Source organism: Lactuca sativa, chromosome 4, assembly GCF_002870075.4.
Source record: "Lactuca sativa cultivar Salinas chromosome 4, Lsat_Salinas_v11, whole genome shotgun sequence".
NCBI classification, from domain to species: domain Eukaryota; kingdom Viridiplantae; phylum Streptophyta; class Magnoliopsida; order Asterales; family Asteraceae; genus Lactuca; species Lactuca sativa.
The window spans coordinates 352,101,288-352,120,879 of record NC_056626.2 but is presented as its reverse complement, the minus strand read 5'-3'; the positions used below and the strand labels follow the sequence as shown (position 1 = coordinate 352,120,879).

At 31.8% G+C, this 19,592-nt stretch overlaps 2 protein-coding genes across 2 annotated transcripts; one reads left to right on the top strand and one right to left on the bottom strand.

Annotated features, from left to right (window-relative positions):
* Positions 1 to 312: 312 nt before the first annotated feature.
* On the top strand, positions 313 to 4,400 carry LOC111906413 (uncharacterized). The gene is made up of 4 exons (XM_023902173.3): positions 313 to 1,574; positions 1,664 to 3,130; positions 3,209 to 3,284; positions 3,355 to 4,400. The coding sequence occupies exons 1-4, from the start codon at positions 459 to 461 to the stop codon at positions 4,290 to 4,292; spliced, it is 3,597 nt and encodes a 1,198-aa protein (XP_023757941.2). The 5' UTR covers positions 313 to 458; the 3' UTR covers positions 4,293 to 4,400.
* A 143-nt stretch (positions 4,401 to 4,543) lies between these two features.
* LOC111906414 (calcium-transporting ATPase 2, plasma membrane-type) lies at positions 4,544 to 9,029 on the bottom strand. Its single transcript, XM_023902174.3, has 5 exons — positions 8,443 to 9,029; positions 8,244 to 8,295; positions 5,901 to 8,147; positions 5,106 to 5,404; positions 4,544 to 5,024 (listed from the first exon to the last, which is right to left on the bottom strand). The coding sequence occupies exons 1-5, from the start codon at positions 8,617 to 8,619 to the stop codon at positions 4,785 to 4,787; spliced, it is 3,015 nt and encodes a 1,004-aa protein (XP_023757942.1). The 5' UTR covers positions 8,620 to 9,029; the 3' UTR covers positions 4,544 to 4,784.
* Between the last annotated feature and the right edge of the window lie 10,563 nt (positions 9,030 to 19,592).

The window sequence follows — 19,592 nt, the reverse complement described above, 5'->3', positions numbered from 1 at the left end:
TTGAAACCACATAGACCATCTGTAAAGTTTTTTAAAATTAAAGACGAAATTTCAAATTTTATGAAACCACAAAAACTATTTACGATATTTTGTCTATATATTATCACTAAAATATCCATAAAGTTTGGATCAAGTCATTGTAAGTTCGAGCATAAATACTTTTTTTTTTTTTATTTTGTAAAATATAAAATAGATTAAAAAACAGTTTTGTAAAAAAAAACACCTATAGTCTTATTGAGCGCCATATCAAGCATTTCAAAATATTTTATCTATTAAAGTGACAGCAGATAGCACAAACAAATCCACAGACAGACACACGTCAGTTTTTCATTCGTCCTTCACCAAAGTTTACGTGAACAGGAGGTATCCGTACAACTTCCACTCTCAAAGATTAAAAACAACGGATCGATTTAAGTGAAAAATTTCCAACTCGAAACAGTTTTTTCCAGAAATCGGTGATGGAGAAGAGACTTCGTTCGTCACTGAAGTCATCGGCCGACGAATTCCTCTCGTCGTCGGCGAAATTAGGGTTTCAGTCAGTTAAAACATCTCTCAAAACCCTAATTTACTCACTAAAGCCATCATCTGATGTGGTTTCTTCACTTCCCCTTTCTCTTCACCAATCCATTTCTCAATCCATCATTCGGTTTAAAGATCTGTCGGGAAAAGGTAACACAGGAGATGCATCTTCCTTCGGTGCTAATTCACCTGTGACGCCGGCAAGTAAGCGTGTTCGTAGATCTTCACGGCAGCCGGAAAGCAACAGAACCGACGGAAAAGACGACGCTTCAGGTACAGTTGATGAAAAAACAAAACTTGACAAAGTCAAGAGTGAAGTAAGTGAAAATCTTCAGGTTTATGCTCACGTCGCTCACCTGTGTGTGACGCACCCGGGGAATGTGTTTTCTGCGTCTGATTTGTTACCCGCGGTTCAAGAATTGCATGATAATTTAGTTGTTTTCGAATTGGAATCCAATTTATTGTCGGAGATTGCGAGCTTATGTGAGGAGTGGTGGAAAAGAGAGTTGCCTGGTAGGGATTGCTTAATTACTCAATCCTTGCCGTTCTTAGTGTCAAAATCATTGACTCTGAAGAAGAAAGTGAATGTTCATAGAGTATACGCTCTTCGTGAAGCATTCACATTGTTCGATTTCGAGGATGAGAGTATAGAGGATTTGAAATTACTGCTCATCAGATGCTTGATATCCCCACTGTATTTGAAAATGGATGAAGGGCGGCGATTTTTAGCATTCTTATTTGGGTTATCTAGACAGCTTGTGAAGGAATCACTGGCAATGATTAGGTCTCAGATTCCTTTCGGGAGGAAGTCGATGTTGGAGGCATATGCTGACATTGTTTTTAGGGCTTGGAAGGCTGCGGAAGGGGAGTCAAGAGAGGAGATTGAGAACGACTTTTTGCAAGCATTGGTTGATAGCTCAATTCATGCTAGTACTGGTTCTTTTGCTGCTTCTATCAGGAGAATTTTAGGAGGTTTTATCACCCAGCGAACTACTGATGGTGTTGAAAAGCTCATTTTCAATCTCACAGAGCCTGTTATATTCCGATCATTGCAGGTGCTTGTCTTTCTCCTTCACATTCATTCTTGAAATCTCGTTTTTGTCCAAAAGCTATATGATTAAATTGGCTAATGTTTCCTTGACAGGTTGCAAACTCAAATGTTCGTCAAAATGCATTGCACTTACTCATAGATGTCTTCCCTCTTGAAGATCCTGACCTTACAAGGGAAGCTAAAGACACATTGCTTCACAAACAATTTTTCTTAATAGAGAAATTAATCATGGATGATTGTCCTGATACAAGAGCTGTAGCAGTAGAAGGTGTTTGTCGCATTCTTTATATGTTTTGGGAGATAATTCCATCTTCAACCATCACCAAACTACTCACCAAGCTACTAGATGACATGGCCCATGATATGGCCAACATGGTCAGGCTTTCAACTGTAAATGGTATCATCTATTTGCTTGGTAACCCTCAATCCCATGAGATTCTCAAAGTGCTTCTCCCAAGGTTAGGCCATTTGATTCTCGATTCATCTCTTTCAATACGCAGTGCTACTGTAGACCTCCTTCTTCTTTTAAAAGGCATCCATGATTTCCAGTTTCATAAAGTGGTGAATCTAGATGTTCTGTTATCGACACTTGCAAATGATCAACCACTTGTTGCTCAAAAAATCACTAAACTTCTCCTCCCTTCATATTTCCCCACAACTGTAACCCTAGAAGAAGCATGTCAACGATGTGTGACACTCATAAAAAGATCACCACTTGCTGGAGCAAGATTTTGTGAATTCTCATTTTCTGAAGGCGCATCTCCACAGTTTCTCAACACCCTTTTCAAAGTTCTCATCAATTTAATTCTCTCACCTCACAAGACCCCTTTAGATCAAATCGAAGGCATACTAATGGCTGCTAGCAACATCTGCAACAATCTAGCTTCTGAACCAAAGTACAAATCTGCCCTTAAGGATGAATTAACTGGGAAAAAGCTAATTTCCTTATTATCCGCTGCAAAAACTGCTCATGCTCAAGCATCTGTGTTCAAGATTGTTCTCACTGTTCTTCCTGATGCTGCTTCTGTTCTTCGCCAAGAATCCATGGCTATGGTCACAAGATGTGTTGGGTTATCTGAAAATAAAGAAAGACAATCACAAATGAGATTGATCCATAAAATGATGATGTCATGTGGTTGGATTGATGACATGATTCAAACTCTCACACGGGTTTTGCAAAAGACTGCAAATGGATGTGTTTCTTCTTCTTCTTCTTCTTCTTCTTCAGGAAAGAAGAGAAAAGTCAAACATGGTTCAGTGAAAAGTAAGCACATGAGTGGAAAGAATCATCCGGATGCTTCTAGAAGTAGTTTTTTTGAAGATTACACAGTTTGTGTAGGTGTAGCTTGGCAATTAAAGGATTTGTTGACAGATGTCAACACCCGAAAAGCTGTGTTGGAATCAAGAAATCTTGAATCTGCTTTTCATGCTTTGAAGATCATATCAGAGTTTGTTATTGAATGTTTGCAGAGTAATCAAATAGATACTTCTCCTGTGTCTACTTACACATCACTCATTCTTCATATATCTCTAAAGGATTCAACTGGAATATCTACTGAGGTAAACAAATCATTTTACTTTCAGTTTTCTTTCATTTGGATATTTGATTTTAATAAATAAATTCTTTTGTGGTTGCAGACAATTGAACATCTACTCCAATGTACAGAAAAGTTGTACAAAGTAAATGCTTCAAGAAAGTCATCTAAAGAAAATGGTAAGTATTTGGTTATTTCCTATTTATTATGATCTTTTTATCAGAGATTTTAATGAAAGATTTGTTGTAGGATCATCTTTTGAAGAAGAAAACAGAATCTCAAACATAGTAAAGCTCTCAACTTCCATTCTCAAGTTCATCATCGATTCAAATACATTAACTAACACCAACAACCATCAAGAAACGTGTTTAAGGTTCACAAGACAATATCTAGGGTTCATAATCCTAAATTTAAGGAAACATTCACACGGGATTCTCGAGTTTAAAGAAGAAGATATAAAAGAAACGTTTTTATGTCTCAAAATCTCCTTCACTTATTCAGCAAAACTACTGAATTTAATCCTCACAAACTCTTCAGAATCCAATGAACTTTCAGTTGAAATCCAGAATCTTTCAAATGACATGTTTGATTTTGTTGTTTCAATTGAAGAACACATGGGGGGGAAATACGGATCGCTTCTTTTTTCAGTAGTGAAATCATGGCTCCCGGATTTGATACTCTCATTCGGTTGTTCACCACCACAGCCGCCACTATTGCCGCCATTGTGGGTGGTGGTTTTGGGTAAGATTGAGGTTTTTGAGTTGGATTTGGGTGATGAAAATGAGAATGAGAAAGTTGTTTTAGCATCCAAGTTTTGTATGTTTAAGAAAGTGGTTGAAAGAATGGTGAAGCTTTTGAGGGGTAATAAGAGTGTAATGGATGTGGTTGGGGGGTTTTTGTTGAATTTAGAGAAGAAGGATTTTGGAGTGTTGTTTGGGGTTTTGAATTTTGTTTGTGGGAAGATGGTGAATCATGGGAATGGGGAGTGGGGGGAGATGAAGTTGATGTTGGGATGTGTTGGACGGATTTACCCTTGGATGGTGAGGATGTGTGAGGAGTGTGGAGATGAAGGTGAAAAGGAATGGTTGGAAAAAGGAAGGGTATTGTTGGAACCTATTTGGAGGTGTTATGTTGATGATGGGACTAAAGAGCCTATGGAAACTGGTTTTGAAGACGTTAATGTCTAACCTTTTTTTTTTTTTTTTTTTTTGTATCAAGTTGAATACTTATATAGACAAATGTTTTACTAATTCCTTGATGCCAGTTAAAATTGCAGAATTATAATAGATTCTGGTGTATGTTTATATTTTATACTTTGAATAATTACATATACACTATCATATGATTAAGTAACATAAAATATAAACTGGAAATATATGCGTTTTTATTGGAGTTAAAAAAAAAAACAAAAAAAACTTACAATATAGTAAATCCAAGATTAAAAGCAAAAGGAATTACACAACTAATCAATCTTAAATACATAATCAAGAAATATCCATATCTACAAAACCACCTAAAATGAAACTAAAATCCAAATGAAAGCACGACAATGATTTCAGTTTTCCTTTTTCGGTAATTTTTTTAGTCGCGTTAGTAAAACACCATCACACTAAGATAAACAAATTGGATGGTTTCTAACAATCTAAAAACATCATATCTTCAAGACTTCATGTTTTGCCTTAAACAGGGACCCTTTTCAGATACTTAGCAATTGGCATACTCAAGAACCCAGTAAAAACACTAAAAAACCATTGTTTGGCTGTTAATGGTGACGTATTCGCAAAGGTACCCAAACACTCGATAATTATCACCTGGAAAACCGCAGTTGCAGCAATCACACTCACAAAAACCTTATTCTTCCATATTCCATCCAACACGTCTTCTTTCTCCATTTCCCTCGAGTTAACCTCATTAAAAAGCTGCACAATGATTATATAAACTAGTTAGTTCCTTGTATATCAATTTACCTAACTCAAAAAAATTACAGAATGATAGGTTACCTGACAGAAGACAAAAGAGTTGAAAATTAGTGTGTTGAGGACCAGATCAGAATCATCTCCATTGAGCTCGAAAAATGATTTCCCTTTCGATTGAAGCATCCAAATGACTGCAAACTGATACACAGCCTGCCCGAAGATGTTCCTCCACATCACATTGCTTATGAAATTCCCTTTTCTTCCAACCGGAGCTCTTTTCATTAGCTCATCATTTGGAGGCTCTGTTGCAAGTGCTAGTGCTCCCAATGTATCCATTATCATGTTCACCCACAATAGCTGTACAGCTGTCAGCGGTGCACTCCCTGAAAACATATTGTTAAACTTTTCGTCAATCAAATAGTTTCTACAAAAAGGTTTATTCATTCACTTGACCACACTGTAACTTTTCATGTGAGATGTAAATCAGGTACACAGCAACCAGCTAGTTGGCTGACATAAGAGCCTAGTGCCTACACGAACCCTAATCCATATTAAAATTAAAACTCTCATACTACAACTGCTGATACTCGAACCTTGACCATTTCTACAAGTATCGTCTATATGAAGCAACTGTGCTAGCACAGTTGCTTCCATGGTGGTATACTTGTGAAAAAGGTCAAGGTTTGAGTCTCAGCAATTGCAGTACGAGAGTTTTAATTTCAATATGCACTAGGCTTTTATGCCAGCTAAGCCAATTAGCTGGTTGTTGTGTATCTGATTTACATCTCACATGATGTTTCTGAAACGTAACAGTGTGGGCCAGTGAATGAATAACCTTTTTACAGAAACAAACAAAATAATTGATGAATGAATTTTTACCTGTCAAACAAGCGGAAGTGAAGTTGACGATCAACGCGACAATATTGACGGTGAGTTGAAACTGAACAAACTTCTGAATGTTAACATAAACCGATCGCCCCCATTTTGCAACTGTAACAATCGTTGAAAAATTATCATCCAGAATGATGACATCAGCGCTCTCTTTCGCCACCTCAGTTCCAGCAATCCCCATAGCAAGTCCAATATCCGCCTCATGAAGTGCCGGAGCATCATTCGTCCCATCTCCAGTCACTGCCACCACCTCACCAAAAGTGGTCCGCAAATGTCTCACCAACGTATGCTTATCCAACGGTGAAGACCGAGCCATCACCTGAATCTTCGGAATCAAAACCATCAATTCCTCCAAACTCTTCTCTCGGAATTCCGGACCTTCAATCGCAATTCCGTCGTCCGTCAGAATCCCACATTCTCGAGCTATCGCCTTTGCAGTGTTGATATTGTCTCCGGTCACCATTCGAACGGTTATCCCAGCTGACCGACAGAGAGCCACCGACTCCTTCACCCCTGCCCTGACCGGATCTTTAATCCCCACAATTCCGATACAAGTGTACCCGGATGATGGAATCGGTGATTCCCCGGAATTACCACTTTCTAGGTCTATATACGCTAGACATAGTGTCCGGAGAGCCTCGTCAGCAAATTCATCGATTTTTTTCTTTAATAAAGTAAGAGACTCTTCATCAAGATTTACAACTTCACCATTTTCGTTAATCAGTTTATCACAATTCCCCAAGACGATTTCGGAAGCACCTTTACAGTGTGCTCTAGCACCACCTCCGGGAAGCTCCACCACCACCCCCATCTGCTTCTTAGTGGAGTTAAACGGTTCGACCCGGATAATTTTCGCCACCTGGCGTTCCGTTTCAAAATCGCCGCCAATCGACAACCCGAATTCCAAAATCGCGGTGTCTGTTGGCGACCCGAGGATTTCCCGCTTCCCGTCTTTGTTGCTGACGACTTCTCCACCGGTGTTGGTGAAGATTGATTGCCGGAGGATGTTTAATGCGGTGGTCGGAATGTCGTTGGTGGAGGTTTTCATGCAAATGAATGATTTGACAACTGTCATGTGGTTGGTGGTGAGAGTTCCGGTTTTATCGCTGCAAATAGTGGTGGCGGACCCCATGGTTTCACAGGCGGCGAGGTTTCTGACAAGTGCTTTATCGTTCATCATCTTCTTCATGGCAAAAGCGAGACTTAGTGTTACAGCCAATGGGAGACCTTCGGGAACTGCAACGACAACAATGGTGACAGCGATTGCGAAGTATTCTAATAACATTAGGGCATCATCGCCGGACCAATTCCATTGAGTTCCTTCGATCAATTTGGTGGAGAAGAGTTTTTGAACTAGAACTGTAAACGTTACGATGGCGAAGAAAAGACCGATTTTTCCGATGATGGTGGCGACTCCGTTTAATTTCACCTGTAATGGAGTTTCGTCGTTTCCGCCTTCGCTCAAAGTCGCCATTAATTTTCCCCATTGAGTTCTCATCCCGACTGTTGCGACTAGCATCTTACAGGAGCCATCTTGGACTTTGGTTCCCGACATTAAGAAAGGGTTCTCGGAGTTGACTTTCACCGGATTGCTCTCGCCGGTCAAACTTGATTCGTCGATTGAGACTGAAAATCCGGAGACGAAAACTCCGTCTGCCGGAACTTGGTCTCCGATGGCGAGATGGACAAGATCACCGGGAAGAAGCTCGTATATCGATAACTTTTGCCGATAACCGTTTCTGGTAACTTGAATCGATATCTTCTTCTTCTCTTTGTCCAAATCCCGGAACTGTAACGATTGACGATAATCGCTTGTTGCTGTCACGAACACAACCAGCAAAATACTCGCCACGATTCCGAGACCATCGTGGGAGCCTTTCGGCCACCCTTCGGTGGCTATGCCGACGATCAAAGAGACAATTGCACAAGCAGCGAGGACCATGAGAGTCATGTCTTGGAGGGCTTCCCATACGAACACCCAAAAGCTTCGTTGCTCACGTTCGGTGAATTCATTGGTTCCGAAAAGTTCCTGTCTGCAGCTCAAATCTTTGTCGTCCATGGCGAGTCCATTGATGGTGCAGGTTTTAAGCTTCTTTGCAAGGCCATGTACTCCGCCGTGGAATTTGAGTTTTTCGGGGTTGTGGTTTTCAACTAGCGCACCGGCTTCATCGGCGCTGATGTCGAAACCAGCTGCCTTGTATTCGTCCGGTAATGTATGGTCACTGGGTTCTGCGACTGAACAGATCACAAGCAAATTCACAATGTTCGTAAGAATTGCATTGAATGATAGAGGAAAGGAAGAAATTCATATACTGAGATTTAAGAACTCACATTTCGCAAACTGAAATGCTGCCTTCGACACCAAAACCGCAACCCTTAACTTCTGTAATCATGAAAGGTAAAATCAGTAACTCTACTAAAACTGTTGCAGAACAGAGAAATCATAGCTTTAAGTGAACAATTGTTCACCAAGTGTTTGATAAAATGTCCCAAAGAGTGAAAGAGATGGGTTGAAGAAAAAATTGTTGACCTGATTGGTACGACGCATAGCAGCAGCCTCGCTGCGCTTGCTGAGGTTCGCCGTGAAACGAAACCGCCGTTTAGGGTTTTTCACAAGACCACACATATCCCTCCATCTCTGTAACACCTCCTCAGATGAATGTTTCGGCTTCACTCCACCAAAATTCTCATTCAGATAATTCTCCATCCCTCCCCCAAAATCCCACTATCACTAAACTGCTTCGCTCAATCAAAATCAAATCCCAAAATAATCAACAACGATTCTTTCTTCTTTCGTCTTGGCTTCTTTGAAACAATAGTCAATTACATGTAATATTATATACACGTTGAACAATAAAGAGACAAAATCGAAAAAAAGCAAAAGGGAAACGACGGAGAAAGAATTAAATTCTTTATACAATGAAGGAAACTTAGACCCAAAACGTAGTCTGTACAACAGGAAGTTTCAGAGCTTGAATCGGTAAATTTCAGTCAGAGAAAGTTCAACGAAACTTCGTATGATTATTGTACAATGACCTAACAAATTACAGATTCAAAAACCGATAAACAAATACGCGATTGTTTGAGAAATTGAGTTGATGAAAGAGGAAAGTGTGATTGTGTATTAGGTTAAAGGAACTTGGCGCGAAGGTTCCATGGCATGTATAGTAGGGTCCCTTCTCGACGTGGTCGAGTTGAAACGCGTTTACACCGCGTGAATCGAAAAAGTTTAAATATAAAGTAACGTATCAAATATTTTATTAAAGAAAATTGAGATTCCTCCTAAATTTTATATTATCTAACATGACCATTTTTTTAAAATGGTTTGTAAAATAAGAATTTTATAATTTTTCATTTTCGGACTATTAAGTCCGATCGTCTAACAGAAATATATATTAAAAAATTGTTTTATTTTTATTTATTTATTTATTTATGGTTAGTTCTAGCGTTAGTTGCCTCCATGAAAACAATGGATGAGTATCGAAGGTCGGATTGATATTTAATGGGATATGTTGGAGTAAATAACTTTCAATATACTTTCATGAAATAAATCAATCATATTCGGCCGTGGTGTTTCTAGTACATTGTAGATTTATATTAAAAAAATCACAAAAATACAAACACGCTACATACATTTTATTCATGTTTTATCACGTTTTATTCAAATTTATTGAATTGTATTTAAACTTTATATTTCAAAGATTTTCTTTTTTCAAGATATGTTATGCAAAATGGTAGGATCGGGTTATTTATACGTCTTTTGGTGTTTTGTAGGGACATTAGATGTTTGAGAGTTTGCAATGAAGCTTCAAGTCGAATTTTAGGATGATCAAGCATAAAACGAAAACCTTGGAAAATTCGAATTCATATTGTTTTGAATGAAGACTACATGAGATGTGAGAATTTACGAGAATTCCCTATGTTATTTGTTTCAAACTTTTACATGATTTAACGACTAAAAACATAATTGAGAAATCGATTTCAATTGGAATCCATAATGCATGAGTATCGAAGGTCGGATTGATATTTAATGGGATATGTTGGAGTAAATAACTTTCAATATACTTTCATGAAATAAATCAATCATATTCGGTCGTGGTGTTTCTAGTACATTGTAGATTTATATTAAAAAAAATTACAAAATACAAACACGCTACATACATTTTATTCATGTTTTTATCACGTTTTATTCAAATTTATTGAATTGTATTTAGACTTTATATTTCAAAGATTTTCTTTTTTCAAGATATGTTATGCAAAATGGTAGGATCGGGTTATTTATACGTCTTTTGGTGTTTTGTAGGGACATTAGATGTTTGAGAGTTTGCAATGAAGCTTCAAGTTGAATTTTAGGATGATCAAGCATAAAACGAAAACCTTGGAAAATTCGAATTCATATTGTTTTGAATGAAGACTACATGAGATGTGAGAATTTACGAGAATTCCCCTATGTTATTTGTTTCAAACTTTTACATGATTTAACGACTAAAAACATAATTGAGAAATCGATTTCAATTGGAATCCATAATGCATGAGTATCGAAGGTCGGATTGATATTTAATGGGATATGTTGGAGTAAATAACTTTCAATATACTTTCACGAAATAAATCAATCATATTCGGTCGTGGTGTTTCTAGTACATTGTAGATTTATATTAAAAAAAATCACAAAATACAAACACGCTACATACATTTTATTCATGTTTTTATCACGTTTTATTCAAATTTATTGAATTGTATTTAGACTTTATATTTCAAAGATTTTCTTTTTTCAAGATATGTTATGCAAAATGGTAGGATCGGGTTATTTATACGTCTTTTGGTGTTTTGTAGGGACATTAGATGTTTGAGAGTTTGCAATGAAGCTTCAAGTTGAATTTCAGGATGATCAAGCATAAAACGAAAACCTTGGAAAATTCGAATTCATATTGTTTTGAATGAAGACTACATGAGATGTGAGAATTTACGGGAATTCCCCTATGTTATTTGTTTCAAACTTTTACATGATTTAACGACTAAAAACATAATTGAGAAATCGATTTCAATTGGAATCCATAATGCATGAGTATCGAAGGTCAGATTGATATTTAATGGGATATGTTGGAGTAAATAACTTTCAATATACTTTCATGAAATAAATCAATCATATTCGGTCGTGGTGTTTCTAGTACATTGTAGATTTATATTAAAAAAAATCACAAAATACAAACACGCTACATACATTTTATTCATGTTTTATCACGTTTTATTCAAATTTATTGAATTGTATTTAGACTTTATATTTCAAAGATTTTCTTTTTTCAAGATATGTTATGCAAAATGGTAGGATCATGTTATTTATACATCTTTTGGTGTTTTGTAGGGACATTAGATGTTTGAGAGTTTGCAATGAAGCTTCAAGTTGAATTTCAGGATGATCAAGCATAAAACGAAAACCTTGGAAAATTCGAATTCATATTGTTTTGAATGAAGACTACATGAGATGTGGAAATTTACGGGAATTCCCCTATGTTATTTGTTTCAAACTTTTACATGACAAATAAAAGTGTCCATGGATGGTTAACTGAACCCAAATTCTATTTCATAAGGTTGACCAGTTGTAGAGGTGATATTTTTTTTGAACCATTACTTAAACCGAAAAAACGAGTTAACCGCTCTACAGTTAACAATTTTTTTCGGTTAATTTTTCCAATAAACCATTTAACCGGTTGTACCCAAAAGTTGTATTTCAAAATTAATAAACTCTAATGTGCTTTGAGCCTTTCGACTATCGATTGGATTTAGGATGAATATGAGAATTTAATTTCTTTTATTGTGTAAGGTATCGATTAACTATGGCCTAATAATTGATGAAAATCTTATTTCTAAAATATATAAAACTAACATAATATTCATTTATTTAGGTTAAAGCATAGTGAATTGAAGATGTAGATTGTATTAGCCTATTATGTATTCACCTCAAATGTTAACTAGGTGGGGAACCCCCGCGTTGCGGCGGTCGGATGCGACATGTCTTTCAGCAAAATTGAAATATGAACAAAATAACTTTACATTTTAAGAATGACTTTTAAAAAAAATTTAAATTCCTATTTTTTACATATTCATTTTCACTATAGGATGTAAAAAGTTTGTTTTTTTACATATATTTGTTTTAAAAAACAAAAATTGCACCTTAAGACGGATTTGAACACAAAATGACCGAGAAACCGGAACTATTCCCAACACGTATCCGCACAAAGTATGGGTACGGACATAAAATGACCTAAAGACGGATTTGAACACAAACACATAAACAGAGGACCATTCTTGTCAAAAGTCACATAAGTTTACTATTCCTAAAAAGTGCTCTCCTTTAATATATATACTAGGCAAATGCTCGCGCGTTGCGCATAAATATCTATATAACTGAAATCTTTACATGTTTTTTTAAATATAACAATAATGTTATTGTTAAATTTGATATAATAATTCGTATACTAAGGAGATATAATATATTGATTATTTTGAAGAGTAAATTACACGAATGGTCCCTATGGTTTGGGGTGATTTGCGCGCTTGGTCCCTAACTTATTTATTTATTTTTTTTTAACTCTGAAGGTCCCTACTAGTCGTTTTTGTTACGTGCTTTGTCCCTACTGTTTGTTTTTTTTACACGTTTGGTCTCTGTCTTACCTAAAAGGACTATTATTTAAATAGAGAAAAAATTATGGGGTAGGTAAGGTAAGGTGAATGGGTGGGGTTGTGAGTGTGATTATTTAAATAAATTAGAAAATCAAGGGAAAAAATAGTATTTTAGGTAAGACAGGGACCAAGTGCGTAACAAAAACAAATAATAGGGACCTTCCAAGTTAAAAAAAAAATATGTTAGGGACCAAACACACAAAATACTCTAAACCATACGGACCATTCATGTAATTTACTCTGTTTTGAATTATATGATAATATATATATATATATATATATATATATATATATATATATATATATATATATATATATATATATATATATATATATATATCTATTAAAACTACATAACATCAATCTTTTGAATGACCTCTACCCACGGGTTACTTATGAATAAAATAAAATATAATATATAGTTTAATGTTATTTAAAGTTGTAGTTATTATTAATTAATTTTTTAAAATTGATTTATTTAACGTTTTAATTTATATCATTATAATTATTTAAAACATCAAATAATTTTTTTTTGATTTTAAAGGTGACAATATAATCATTTATACAGAGTTATTTTTAACTATTGTTATTGTAAGTTATTTTAAGCTAATTATTTGAAAACTTTTAACGATTATAAAAATATCTTTAGGAAATATTTTAGTTAAATTGATATTACAATTTAGTTTTTGCATTTAGCACTATAATTTATCATTTTTAACTATGCACAAAATATTCTTTGGGTTTTTAAGTGAAACTGAAATTTATATTGAGGTTGACCCTATAATGTTATATTTAAATTAACAATTTAAGTATTTTGTCCAAACTGTTCAAAAGTTGTAGCTTTAAATTGATAATGGTTTACTTACAACAATATATTAAATCTAATAAATTAAGTAATATTAAAAGTTAAAGACATAAATTTATAAGTAGAAGTAAAAATATTATTTTAATATTGAAATTTAGTTTATTTATGATTACACTTTAGGTTTGATACTTATTTAACCTTATCACTAACTTATAATCATTATTAGAAAGACACTGCAATTTATCACTTTTAACTATTTACAAAATATTCTTTAGGTTGTTTAAGTTGAACTAAAATTTATATTTAAGTTGATCATGTAAGGTTATATTTAAATTAACAATTTAAGTATTTTATACAAATTGTTCAAAAATTGTAGCTTTAAAATGATAATGGTTTACATACAACAATATATTAGACCTAATAAATTAAGTATAATATGTTAAAAGTTAAAAACATAAGTTTATAAGTAGAAGAAAATATATTCTTTTAACATTGAAATTTAGTTTATATATGATTACACTTTAGGTTTTATATTTATTTAACCTTATTAACCAACTTATAATCATTATTAGAAAGAAATTGAAAAGTCATGGGAGTTTCAAATGAATGTGGTGAAAGGAAAAATGAATAAGAGTTTCAAATGAATGTGGTGAAAGGAAAAATGCTAGCTTTATAAGTATACTAGGTGAATGCCCGCACGTTGCGCATAAACACCTATATAGTTGAAGTCTTTACAAATATATGTTTTATTTTTTAAATATAACAATAACATTGTTGTTAAATTTGATATAATAATTTTTATACTAAATTGATATAATATATTGATTATTTTTAATTATATGATAATATATATATATATATATATATATATATATATATATATATATATATATATATATATATATATATATATATACATCTATTATAACTTCATAATCTCAATTGTTTGAATGAATTCTACATGCGAGTTACACATGAATAAAATTAAATATATTATATGGTTTAATGTTGTTTATAGTTGTTGTTATTGATAATTAATTTTTTTTTTAAATTTATTTGTTTAATGTTTTAATTTCTATAATTATAATTATTTAAAACATCAAACATTATTTTTTAATTTTAAATGTAACAATATAATCATTTATATAGAATTATTTTTAACTATTGTTATTGTAAGTTATTTTAAGCTACTTATTTGGAAAGTTTTAGCGATTATAAAAATACATTTAGGAAATTTTTTAGTTAAATTGATATTACAATTTAGTTTTTTTGCATTTATCACTATGATTTATCACTTTTAACTATTTACAAAATATTCTTTGGTTTTTTAGTGGAACTGAAATTTATATTTAAGTAGATATTGTAATGCGCAGAAACACCTATATAGTTGAGGTCTTTGCAAATATTTGTTTTATTTAAATATAACAATAATGTTGTTTTTAAATTTGATATAATAATTCGTATTCTAAATTGATATAATATATTGATTATTTTGAATTATATGATAATATATACATCTATTATAACTTTATAATCTTAATCGTTTGAATGACTTCTATCTGCGAGTTACATATGAATAAAATTAAAAATAATTTATGGTTTAATATTATTTATAATTGTTGTTACTATTAACTAATTTTTAAAATTTATTTGCTTAATTTTTAAATTTCTATCATTATAATTATTTAAAAAATCAACCATTATTTTTTGATTTTAAAGGTAATAATATAATCATTTATATAGAGTTATTTTTAACTATTGTTATTGTAAGTTATTTTAAGCTACTTATTTGAAAAACTTTGAACGGTTATAAAAATATCATTAGGAAATATTTTAGTTAAATTGAGATTATTGTTTAGTTTTTGTATTTTTCACTTTTAACTATTTACAAAATATTATTTAATTTTTTAAGTGGAACTCAAATTTATATTTAAGTTAACATTATAATGTTATATTTATGTTCACAATTTAAGTATTTTGTCCAAACCGTTCAAAAGTTGTATTTTTAAATTAATAAGGGTTTATATTTAACATCATATTAAATGTAATAAATTAAGTATAATATGTTAAAAGTTAAAGACATAACTTTATAAGTAGAAGTAAAGATACTATTTTAAAATTAAAATTTAGTTTATTTATGATTACACTTTAGGTTTGGTATTTATTTAACATTATTAACCAACTTATAATCATTATTAGAAAGACTAATTTATCACTTTTAACTATTTACAAAATATTCTTTGGGTTGTTTAAGTTAAACTAAAATTTATATTTAAATTAACACTGTAATGTTATATTTAAATTAATAATTTAAGTATTTTATACAAATTGTTCCAAAATTGTATCTTTAAAATGAGAATGGTTTAAATCCAACAATATATTAAAACTAATAAATTAAATATAATTTGTTATAAGTTAAAAAACATACCTTTATTAGTAGAAGTAAATATATTATTTTAATATTGAAATTTAGTTTATATATGGTTATATTTTAGGTTTGGCATTTATTTAACCTAATTAACCAAATTATAATTATTATTAGAAAGAAATTGAAAAGTCATGCGAGTTTCAAATGAATGTGGTGAAAGGAAAATTAAATGAGAGTTTCAAATGAATGTGGTGCAAGGAAAAATGCTTCCTTTATAAGTATATAAAGAGTTTTTGCATTTAGCACTATAATTTATCATTTTTAACTATGCACAAAATATTCTTTGGGTTTTTAAGTGAAACTGAAATTTATATTGAGGTTGACCCTATAATGTTATATTTAAATTAACAATTTAAGTATTTTGTTCAAACTGTTCAAAAGTTGTAGCTTTAAATTGATAATGGTTTACTTACAAAAATATATTAAATCTAATAAATTAAGTAATATTAAAAGTTAAAGACATAAATTTATAAGTAGAAGTAAAAATATTATTTTAATATTGAAATTTAGTTTATTTATGATTACACTTTAGGTTTGATACTTATTTAACCTTATTAACTAACTTATAATCATTATTAGAAAGACACTGCAATTTATCACTTTTAACTATTTACAAAATATTCTTTAGGTTGTTTAAGTTGAACTAAAATTTATATTTAAGTTGATCATGTAAGGTTATATTTAAATTAACAATTTAAGTATTTTATACAAATTGTTCAAAAATTGTAGCTTTAAAATGATAATGGTTTAGATACAACAATATATTAGACCTAATAAATTAAGTATAATATGTTAAAAGTTAAAAACATAAGTTTATAAGTAGAAGAAAATATATTCTTTTAACATTGAAATTTAGTTTATATATGATTACACTTTAGGTTTTATATTTATTTAACCTTATTAACCAACTTATAATCATTATTAGAAAGAAATTGAAAAGTCATGGGAGTTTCAAATGAATGTGGTGAAAGGAAAAATGAATGAGAGTTTCAAATGAATGTGGTGAAAGGAAAAATGCTAGCTTTATAAGTATACTAGGCGAATGCCCGCGCGTTGCGCAGAAACACCTATATAGTTGAAGTCTTTACAAATATATGTTTTCTTTTTAAATATAACAATAACGTTGTTGTTAAATTTGATATAATAATTTTTATACTAAATTGATATAATATATTGATTATTTTTAATTATATGATAATATATATATATATATATATATATATATATATATACACATATATATATATATATATATATATATATATATATATATATATACATCTATTATAACTTCATAATCTCAATTGTTTGAATGAATTCTACATGCGAGTTACACATGAATAAAATTAAAAATATTATATGGTTTAATGTTGTTTATAGTTGTTGTTATTGATAATTAATTTTTTTTTAAAATTTATTTGTTTAATGTTTTAATTTCTATCATTATAATTATTTAAAACATCAAACATTATTTTTTAATTTTAAATGTAACAATATAATCATTTATATAGAATTATTTTTAACTATTGTTATTGTAAGTTATTTTAAGCTATTTATTTGGAAAGTTTTAGCGATTATAAAAATACATTTAAGAAACTTTTTAGTTAAATTGATATTACAATTTAGTTTTTTTGCATTTATCACTTTTAACTATTTACAAAATATTCTTTGGTTTTTTAGTGGAACTGAAATTTATATTTAAGTAGATATTATAATGTGCAGAAAAACCTATATAGTTGAGGTCTTTGCAGAAAGTTTATGTGGTTTTCACATATGATCATAGTTAAATTGAACTCTTAAGTAGATATATACTCACTTTCCTTAATTTCTTATTCTTTTCTTCTCTCATAGAATAACAATTTTGGGCAATGACTTTCCAAGACTGTTCAAATGGTTCAACGGTCTAAGCAATGCAATAAAGGTTGTCCATAATAACATCTTAGAAAAAGGAAACCTTCCTGTCTTGTTTACACCAATTTGGGATGATGAATCACTGAGTGACATTGGGAGGCCATTTCACAAAATTGTGATGTTTTGAGAGAAGAAAAGAAGAAGATATAAAGGAAATTGAATACATATCTATGTAACGGTTCAATTTAATGCAAATGTTTGTTAACTCATATCATATGTGGAAGCCACATCAACTTTTTTTCCTACCATAAAATGAGAAACATGAAACACCTGAAACAAACCGACTGATTCGTTAAATTTGAAACAAAAGTGTAAACTTAGCGATTTAATTGAGAAAAAAATAAAATACAATCTCACAATTGAAATTTTATGTAAACTTAATGTGTTTTATGTAACTTTCCCTAAAGTGTATTATTGTTCCTGAAATAAGACTATGCTTCTTTTTCCTTTTTGGACTATTTGTTTTAATTTTCCATCGGAATATATATATATATATATATATATATATATATATATATATATATATATATATATATATATATATATATATAGGTTCATTTGTTTAAACTAACTATTGTGTTATCGTATACATAAATATGGGCCAATCAAATTAAATAAACAATTAAATAATTAAATAAATAAATAAGGGTAATTTAGTAATTTGTTTAGTAACTTCCAAAATTAATCTCTATAATCATGGTATTGACCTAATCTCTCCAATTTAAATCATGGACTACAAAACCGACTATCACCGACGTTTTCTTTCTTTTCTTTCTGGCCCGATCAGCAGCCACACGAATGGGAAAGGCAAAGAAGATCGTTGGCTTCGGTGGCATTGGCTCGACACCAGTGACACCAGCAACCCTTTCTCCCTCATAGAGCTCGATCCATAGGTTGTGGATGTTCTTGGTGTCGGGTCTGGTGCCCCAAGCGGCGAATGAATCGGAGGGGAGATGGGGGCGGAGACAATCGGAGAGGGAAAGTAAGCAGGTTCGTGTCAAGAGCGACGAGGGAGATGAACTGAAGCAGATTCATATCAACGACTATAGACCTTCGCATCCCACAACTACAGGTTCCATTTTTCTTCAAATTTTTCGACTTTCGTTCTTTTCCTGGTTTCTGTTGAAACCGAAATACTGATTTCACGGTTACCGATATTGTTAGTGATGATGACTTTTGCTTATTTTGGTTGTTGGCTTACATACCTCTTGTTTCTTGTTCATGTTTCTAATTGTTTGTTGTTTGGGTTCATTGATTGATGTTAATAACCATGTTCATCTATGTTTGCTGGTTTTGAAGTGTCTTGATTTGTTTAGTCTTATGACTTGGATTTCTGAGGATCCAAAGTTTAGATGATGAAAAAACCGCTCAAAATTAATAGAAAGGTTTGAAATCAGATTGCTTAGAATGACCAAAAGATTAGAAATCAGATTGCATGCAAGCTGTTTGATCAAATGCCTGAGACATATTACCTTCTTTACATGTTATTACAATTCCCATTTTCTTAAAAATTTAGCAAGTGAGGTTTCAATTTTACAATTAAGCAATCGTAATCAATTGCCTTCAAAGTTGAGCCAACGCCTTTTGAATTCATTATCAATAAGAAAGCTGACATGGACTGTTAACATTACAGAAATGCTGATGTGGATACATCATCATGCAATTGGTCAAAAGTTTTACTTCTTGCTTTGCATAATACTCCTACAAATTGTATACGGGTACTTTCTTTTCTACATTCTACAAACTGCCTCCGTGGACGACTGGACTGGATGGTGTTGAAAGAGAGAAGGTTGAAATCTGGTTTTGGTAAAAGAATTGAGGGTTTGTTTGTGAACAAACAAGGAGATGTGGTATC